The 9,776-nt window shown below is 35.5% G+C and overlaps 1 protein-coding gene across 1 annotated transcript in view; it reads right to left on the bottom strand.

Moving 5' to 3' along the window:
- Positions 1-9,776, bottom strand: part of Mycbp2 (MYC binding protein 2, E3 ubiquitin protein ligase) — a 328,854-nt gene that overhangs the window by 202,123 nt on the left and 116,955 nt on the right. Inside the window, 2 exon segments of the mRNA XM_023709607.1 lie at positions 8,419-8,520; positions 8,796-8,941. Coding sequence (XP_023565375.1) covers positions 8,419-8,520; positions 8,796-8,941 — 248 coding nt within the window.

Below are 9,776 nucleotides of genomic sequence, written 5' to 3'. Positions count from 1 at the left end.
TTCAACATATCAATACTTGATGGAAAATACCTGTTTCATGTTACGTCTAAGATGTTTGATATTTGACAGATAGAGAAGTTAAACTCAACTGCCTATTTTTTTTTTTTTTATGAGCAGAATATATTTATTGAGGGAAAGAAAGCTCCTGTCCGAGAGAGGAACGGGGGTGGGGGGGGGGGGGGGGTGGCCCGAGCAGGCTGTTTCCCCTCAAATGCCTATGTTGTAGGGTAATAATAATAATAAGCTTTTTTTCTGAAGAGTTAATAAGTTAAGTTTGCAGACCAAAAATTACAGAAAGAAAAGGGCTGCAAGGACAGCCAACATTTTGTCCCTAGCCTTTCAAGGTCAGTGAGGACTCAGGACAGAGTGGAACTTGTACTATAACATCATGTAACTCAGTTGTATCCCAAATTTTCTGATCAAGGAGATTATTTCCTCTCAGAGGAAAGTCATCGATGTAGAGTGTGCCTAAGGAGAATCATATGGAGAGAAAACATTCTCTCAGGCTTTCACAGAGAGCAAATTGGTCAAGCAATGGCCATGACTCATCCACATGGCTGACACTGACAAAAGATCTACAAAGTGCGGTCCAGTGTTTCAGGATAAATCCCGAGGGGATTTGACTGACCTTGTCAGATACAAAAGTTACATTTCTAGTTATATAGGTCTTGCTTTATCTTGGAAAGTATAAAAATGCAGTATAAAAAGTAAAGCCATATTAATATGCTGAGCTATAAAAGGTTCAAGTTAACAACTTCTGACATTGCCAGTCCTTTGGATAAACCACTACTATTATGGACTACTGGACTATATTGGAATATTTTGCTGAATTCTGATTCAGATATTCTAATTCTGGGGCACTGTACTACAGAAACAAAAGTTTCACAATGTATCTAGCACAGTAATCACACAAAAACTAAAAATAACCTGAATGTTCAAAAAAATAATTGTTGCAGAAACTATAGTGTAATCATATAATAGTATGTTATGTAGCTATTAAGTAGAATATAGAAGGTGTCAACTTAACTGACCTTGTTTGTATTCATGCTGTATTGGAAAGCAGGTAAAAGATTCTGCTAACATATGTATAATACTACACAACTTCTGAAATTAAACAGATGCCTAGAATTTTACCTATGTGCAGATAGTCTATCTTAATGCAATATGAAAGTGCACTCATTAGACTATTAACCTTAAATTATGAAGAAACTGAGAAAGTAATAAAACTAGCAAAATATAAAAATGTATGTATTGTAAAACTATACAACAAAATTCACTCAGTAATACAACTAGAAATGCATAAAACTTGACCAGGAGATGACAATGAAATAAATGTAAGTAGTAGTTAAGCTAAAGGCAAAGCTTATGAAACTCTTTGACCTTATTATTGATTACAACAATTATTGTATTGCAATAAAGGACAACACTTTTTTATGACATATCAGTAAGCGGGAGTGTGGGCAGTGCCCTAATGTGTATTATAGTATACTATAGTTATTTTATGCAAAATAACTAAGCACGTGTACTTAGTCATTTCATGCAAAATAACTAAGCATAAAAGCGTGTATAATCCGGCACAGTGGTACAGCTCTGTGATCCCAGAACTCTAGAAGGCAGGGGGAAAATAATCTGAAGTTTGAAGTTATCCCAGGCAACTTAACAAGACTGTGTCTTAAAAATAACATAACATAACATAACATAACATAACATAACATAACATAACATAACATAACAGTGCAGGCCTGCCATGGTGAGTGGCCTCAGCATAGGCCCAAAAGCAACCAGGCCAGCCAGAATGCACTGAAATCTCTAAAACCATGAGCCAAAATAAATTCTTCCTCCCTGTAAAAAAGAAAAAAATAATAACATAACATAACATAACATAACATAACATAACATAACATAACATAGCATGGCCTGATAATGAAGCTTAGTGCAAAGGTCCTGGGTTTAATTCCCAGTCACACACACACACACACACACACACACACACACACACACATATTCAAGCACACACACATGCATACACTCCTGCAAACACACAAAAGACAAAAAAATGTAAGAAACTACATCAAAATTCTAGCAGGATATCTTTGCATGAAGAATCATAATCATACTGATGTTTTTATGTTTTGTCAATGCTCCACATAACATTTTAATTGTAAAAGAGTTTTATGTGGCACTGTCAGCTAATACTGTATTTGATCTGTCAAATGAAGAAAACAGTTTTACAGGTTTAAAAATTAATAGCAACATCAACTCAGTAACTTTGTAATTTGACTATGATAAATGTTTTTATAGTATATTCAAATTTTTAACTGTGGGACATTGACTTTTTTCATATCAGAGTGAAATTTGCTTTATCTAAAGACTGTGTGAAATTTCTTAGTAATCAAAGTTTTATAATAGTAGCACAATATTGTAAGGAAAGCAATTATGTTAAGGCTAATAATGGAAAAGAATCAAGTTCAAAGAAAACAATCTAATAAATAGCCTACCAGCATCATCATAATAAATCATTTACTTAGGGACAGTACAAGCTAGGTATTGTCAAAATATAAACAAGTTCATTAACAATCCTAGTTAAGTTGGTACTACTGTCATGGTTAAGTTTAACGGTAAGAAAACTGATAATTGGGGAAGCTGAATTCCCAAGGCCATATACAGCTAACAAAAATGCAGTGAGGACTGATCCAAAAGTGAGCTTTAAAACACATGCTTTTAGCCAATATGCACTATAGCTAGGCTAACTGTAGAGCTTACTGTCTAGTTGAGACTCCACAGGGAGTAAGATGGCACTATTAAGCAATATGCCTAGAACACAGGCATAAAATGTGAGTATTCCCAGCAAGCCAGAACTCAACCCCACTGAAGCTCACAATTATGAAATTCTACTCCATAATTAATAGGAAAATTAAAGAAAGGTTAAACTAGACAATGTTATGGGAGTTATTTCTTTTGTAACAACGTAAAAAAGAACATAAAGGTCTTTGATATAGTCATTCATTAGCTCTGATGACTCAGATTTCTACTTAAGAATTCTGAACAAGTAATCATTTATGAAGTCCCAGAGAATGTTAACAATCAACTCAACATAATCTAAGAAACCTAAAGTTATCATAAACACACTGAACTAAAACCTGTAATGAATACTAGTAATACCTAAAAAAACCAAATTTAATAAAAATGTCATCTGGAATATTAATAACATAAAAATTTACATCAAAGATGAAGTTCCAAGTTTATCAAACAGCAGTAATAACAACATATTTTCTAGTTAAAATAGTGTATTCCAGGGCCAGGGAGATAGCTCAGTAGAATAGGTGCTTGCCTGGCAAGTGCAAGGTCCTGAGTTCAATCCCCGGTATTGCAAAAAAAAAAAGTATATTCCATTACTGAAGATGGAACACATAGTAGTTAACAAATAGTAGCGTAACAAATAGTAGTTAAATAATACCAGTTAGACTGGTACAGCTTTACAGTCACGTAAGGGAATAGTATAGTACACTTCTGGGTATGTCTGGATAAGTCATGGAGCTATGATCTTGTGGCTCTAATCCAGTCACTGACTCCTTTCTCTCTGGCACTGTTTCCCTCTTCTGCTTCCTAATCACTCCCAAATGTTAAGCTCTACCATGCCCTTCCACCAGAGTTATAGGAAAGCTCTCTTCCTTTGAGTGCTGGTGTCATTTTTTTTTTTTTTTATTTTAGTAGTAGGAAAGTTAAGCAATACTGCAGACTGGCACCGCAGAAGTCCTGTGATTATCCCTAACCACATAGTTCAGAAGCCTTTGGAACTCATCTGCAAGAGGAGTTTGGAAGTTTGGAGAAGCAAGCTAAAGAAGCCCCAAAATGTAAGTAGAACTTGATAGATATTGTGATCAGAGCTCAGAAGAAGCAAATGGTGACAGGAATACAGATAGCAGAGGCCAGACTCATGAAGCTTACAAGAGAATGAGAACTCTTCTGAAAATGAAACAAGAGGCCATATGCATTATATTCTGGTAAAGAATCTACTTTCTGCCCACATCCTGAGAGTATGGAAGGCTGCATTTAAGGGTGGTGACTAACTGACTTGGTGGAGGAACTGTCAAGGCACCCTGATATTTAGGTTATGACTGGGTACTTCTGGCTACTTTTAATTAGATAGGTAATAAGAATGAGAAGCAAAAAGCACAGCAGAAATATTTGAAAACCTCAAATTCTGTCCCAAAAAGAACCATGTAAAATTAGAGCCAATGGAGAGGTGGTTGCTGAAGATACCTGCACGATTAAAAAGACAATAAGCACTTTGTAGTGATACAGATGTCTTAGAGGCACTGCAAGAATCAGTAAGGTTTTACACATTGCAGTCTCAAGGGTACAAAAGTCTAAGCCTTTCTTTAGAGAAGAGAAACTCTTGGTCCACTACTCAAGAGGGACCACATAGAAAATCAGTTACCTTGGATTCATTTCACCAAACTGAGCCATTTAGGTACTCATGGTCCAAAAGGGCTTGACTACTATTCGAAGTAGGAGGAAACCTTGGCAATATCCATGTAATGCTTGCTGTTTGGACATGCAAAATGCAAAACCTGTGCCACCATGAAGGCTTCTACATGGATTTCAAGACAAAGCCTGGGAAGCCAGCAAGGCAGGTGCCTAAAGCTAAGGGAACAAAGCCAAAGGCGCAAAGGAGACCAAGGAAGTCAAAAATGATAGAAAAGTAGAATATTTCTTGGCCACAAGTGTAGGCAGACCAAGAGAAAAGCAGTGTGGTCTGCATAAGCAAGCCTACAGATGTAAAACTGAGCAAACCCAGGACTCTTTTCTTACCATATGCACAAGATGGCTAAACATGGGGCTATAGGACTTAATGTTTGTTCTGCTGAGTTTTGGTCTTTCTCTCGTGTGATCCTTTCCTATATTCTCTATCACTCCTTTTTGGAATGGGAATGTTTACCTTACCACTGTATATTGAGAATACACTAACTGCTTTTTAATTTACATAGGCTCACAGCTAAGTGTGTGTCTTGTGTCAGAATAGACTTTTACTTATAATTCTGAGCAATGCTGGAACTGTTGAGACTTTGGAGAGGGCATTAGTGTGCTTTCAGTTTTACACAGTTTAACACAGGATATATAATGTGTTTTAGTTTGTATATAATTGTCCCCTAAAGCCTCATGTAAATCATGGAGCAGTCACAGCTCAAGGAGCAGCTCGTGGCTCAAGAGGCAGGGCCAGAGGGCCAGCGTGGGGCTTTAGGGGTGGGGCCAAAAGACAGAACCATTAAACTGACAGCATGAGCCTCCCACACCCCCCGCCCCCAGGCCTGGTGACCACTCTTGGGAGGTATGAAGCAGATCATCCTGGACACGGAGGCACCCCAGCCTCCTTCCAGACCCTGAAGCATTGCATGGCAGTGTTTCGAGGTCTTGCTATGTAGTTCAGGCTGCGTTAAGCTATGAAACCTACAGTAACTGTGAGCTTGTGAACTAAGTAAACCTTGCCTTCTCTAAGCTTGAATGTCTGGTATTTGTCCCAGCAATGAGAGAGGAGTATCATGTTAGAGGGAATTATGAGCTTATTTTTATTTGGAGATTGAGTACAATTAAAGTGATGTGTTGAGGTGTCAATGAAAAAGGACAGAATGTGACAGTGAAATGTGTCAATCTCACTGGTTTGGAAGCTCCCCTTGGGAGAGGATTGATAAGCTAGTTTCTGTAAAGTATCCTACTGTCACAGCTGCATGACCTTTGAGGTCTATAAACTGACCCCTGGCCCCTCCCATGTTGGCACTGCTCCCCTGCTCTGCTTCCCAGCCACAGTACACTGAGGAGCATCTTCCACTATACTCTTCCACCATGCTTGTTCCTGGGCATCAGCCAACTATGGACTAAACCCTCTGAAACTGTGGGCCAAACTGAACCTCTCCTTTAAACTACAAGTGTTGGATGTCTTGTAGCAGCAATGAAAAAGTTGACCAATACAAGAGGCTTTATTGTAAGAGCTTAGATCTAAAACACCAACTTAAAAAAAAAAAAAAGTAACAAAGATTTGGTAAGTACAATGAGAGAAGTCTTAAGTAAGTTTCACATAATTCGATTCTAGAGTCTTACAACCTTAACAAAGTTAAAAGCCTATTTGTAATGAACATAATTACTAATACAGTCCTAAAAACTTTAAAATGGGAACTTATAATTAATGTTTTAAAGCTTATGACACTTTTTAAAATAAATGGCAAAATAATATCCTGTAATGACCAAGTTTTGTCTTTTAAAAGAAGTACTAAGCAGGGCTAAGAAGAAAGATAATTATATGTAGCAGCTGGAATGTTAAAATTTAATATTACCACTCCTCATCAAAACAAAGACTAACATTTTCAATAGCACAGATCCAGAGAATAGTTCTAGAATACTGCATGAGAGTTAAATCTATTTTCTGGGTTATATACATTTTCTGGGCATTTCTGGGTAAGTCAAATCACACAGAAATGTGATCCAGTGATTCTGCTATAGGTCAAAAGGACCGAATGTAAACAATGACCTATCTATAGCACTGGTTCTTATACGTCATAACATCAAAATCACCTGAAATTTTAAAGCATAATTTGCTAGGCCCTAAGCCCAAGATGCAGATCGGAACTGGTATTTCTAACAAGTACCCATATGATACTTACTGCTCCTTTTGGGAACCACTGTCCTAAACTAATAAAAATACAGCTCCTGAAAGGGATTCTTATTTCAATAAAAACATTTGTTAAAACACAAAGATAAAGTGAAAATATCTTAACAATTATTTGTAAGCAACAGTGGCTTATATTTTAAAACATAACATTTTTTCTCTATTTCTTTTTATAAAATAGCATGCCTTCTGGGAAATATTTTTTAAAAGCATTTTAGAAGAAAATAAAAATAAAATCTATTTTCAGGAAAAAAAAATGACTTGTCAATTTATTTTGTTATGCAAGCAGGATGGTATCTCTGAACATTCAATTTTGCTTATAAAAATTTGTTTTCTGGCTGTGTGTGGTAATGCAGGCCTGAAATTGCAGTACATTTATTAGAGACTTTAGGCAGGAAGATCAAACGTTTGAGTGAAGACTAAGCTTGAGCTTCTAATCCTCCTGTCTCAGCCTGAAGTTTAATTTTTTTTCCAGAACTGGGGATTGAACTCAGGCCCTCTACTGAGCCATCTCCCTGGCTCCAATATTTTTATAAAATAAAATATACAGGCAGGCATTAGCTTTGCATAGTCCTGTGTTAACTGAAACACATGTGTGAGAACTAAGTACTCCCTTTCCATGATGCTATAGTAACTATGGTGACCGCAAACAGAAGGCCAGACTAAAAATGCACCAATTTCAGTTACTGTCAGTACTGTGCAAAAGAAGAACTACCATAATTGAGGTTAATAGTGAAGATTCCAATTCACAAGAAAAGGAATTTAATACATGTATGTTTTAAAATCTTGAAAGAGGGTGAAAAAAAGTTCATCAAAAACATGAAGATGAGACAAAGTCTCTGTGAACCAAAAATCCAGATTATGTATTTATATTTCAACATTATTACGTATTTAGGACTGTGGAGAAAACATAACTGGTCATAAAATACATACCACCTAACTAGAACCTAAGTCTGTATTTGAAAAATCATACAAAATAAAATAATATAATCCTTTAAATATTTAACAAGTAGAAGACTTTTAACTGTTAAATAGAACTTATAATGATACTTTTTTATAATAAATGGTAAAATCATATACTGTAATCACCAAGATTTGTTAAACTATAATATATAATTTAGTGTCTCTTTACTTCCGATCTGCTGACATGTATTACAACTACAGAATGGCTTTTTCAAAAAGGAAGAGTAATAAGTTATACAACCTCTTCCAAGTAATTAAATGTCACCATAAAGATTTACTATACTTTGACTAAAATGTAATAAACTGCTGGATTTTGTAAGTTAAGTTCATTTGACTGAATCTAGTTATTTCCAAAGGGGATAGAAAACCAGGTAGCACAGACATAATATTAATAAACTTATGAAAAAAATCATTAATATAAAAGGAATTATCTCTTCCATATGTTGCAACCATCCAAAACTTAAATTATACAATATTTTCTATGAAATATATGCAATTTTCCTACATACAAAATAGATATACCCAAAGCTTGGATGGATGACAAACTCTTAGCATTTAAATTTTTTAAAATTGTTATTACTAAATAGTTACTGACTGGCAGCGCAATTCTTAATATGACTGACTTATGAATTAAAGTATATGTTGTTGGCACACTATCAATGCCCTAAATATTTTTATGACTTACCAGATTGTTACTAATTTTAATGGTTTCTTATCGAATCAGCCTATTCTGTTAATTTTTCATCTCTATGTAAGGTTTACTTATACTTTTCTCTATAATTACAACTTACCTCTTCCTTCCTCTAATCTGTGTCGTCTTATTACACGTTGCCGTTTTTCTTCTTGTCGTAACTGAAGATGTTCTTCAATATTAACACCAGGTACTGGTACAGCTAGATTATTGATCAAAGTAACAATAAAGCAACTTGTGTTATATAGTAACTGTAACTCCACACAAAATTAAAGTGAAGGCAAGCAATAGCATTATCTAAGTCAAAAATTATTCTTACTGCAAGAATTCTTAAAAAGAATCTCAACCATTAATTAATTTCATATGGCCAGTTGTCAAAAGAACAATATTGCGTATGTTAAATGTTACCATAGTTTTTAACTTATCTAGGAGAAACTGACTAAGCTATCAGAAGAAATTCTGTATTCAGCATGTTACCTAAAAGAAGATCTAAAGGTATCATTTCTTTAACTGCATCAAGAATCCCTCTTTGTCTTGCTTCTTGTCCATCCAACTCTCTTGCACAAGCCTTGCAGCACCCACATACAGCACAACCGGATTCTCCTGAACCACAGCCACAGATCCTGTGTAAACAACAAATAATATGATTTAACTGAAATATTTCTTATCTTCTCTTGACTTCTTTTCTATAACTTCTTTTTCACATTTTGAGAAAAGGTACAAATTGATGAATAAGTAAAAGACAGATGTTGTTAAGCTCCTAACAGGCATAATTAATGTATTTTTATAGAAAATACAAATGGATTCTGCTGTTGTCAAAACCTGTTAACAAAGATTTTTACAAGTTTTGTGAGTGCAGCCCCATCAACTTTAGCATTGTGTCCTGGATCACAAGGAAGCTAGCAAAGAAGCACAATTTCATCTTCCAGAATACGTCCCCATTCTCCATTCTTTTCTCCTGTGCAACTACCCATTCTTTTTTTCTTTGAGCCTTTAATATAGATTTTGAAACTATATGATAAATGTGTATAACAAAATAAAGGCAAGGGCACTCCCAAAGCTGGCTACAGACACTGAAGAACTACTTCTTTAGTCACATCTGCAAATGTAGAAGCAATAGCTTTAACATTATGTGTTGAATCTGTCCTAAAAAAATTTAAGCCAGGTATGGTGGTACACATCTCTAAGGCCGAGGCAGGAGGAACGCAAGGAGTCTGAGGCCATCCTGAGTTACACGGTGGGGTCAAAGCCAATTTTAAACATATAACAAGACTCTATCTCAAAAATCTGAAAAGAAAAAAGGAAATTTTATGGAGATGTGTAGAAGTACACCCTTGTTAATTCTGTAGTTATGAAGATCTATATAAGTAAAAGAACAAGGAACTGCCTACCAGCAGTTTCAAAGATGCAGCTAAGTACCTTGTTAAACTTCTAGTTTTTAGAAGCTAATTTTACTGA

This window comes from Octodon degus, unplaced genomic scaffold (genome assembly GCF_000260255.1).
Source record: "Octodon degus isolate 3935 unplaced genomic scaffold, OctDeg1.0 scaffold00013, whole genome shotgun sequence".
Lineage (NCBI taxonomy): Eukaryota > Metazoa > Chordata > Mammalia > Rodentia > Octodontidae > Octodon > Octodon degus.
This window is presented reverse-complemented; position numbering and strand designations above follow the sequence as displayed.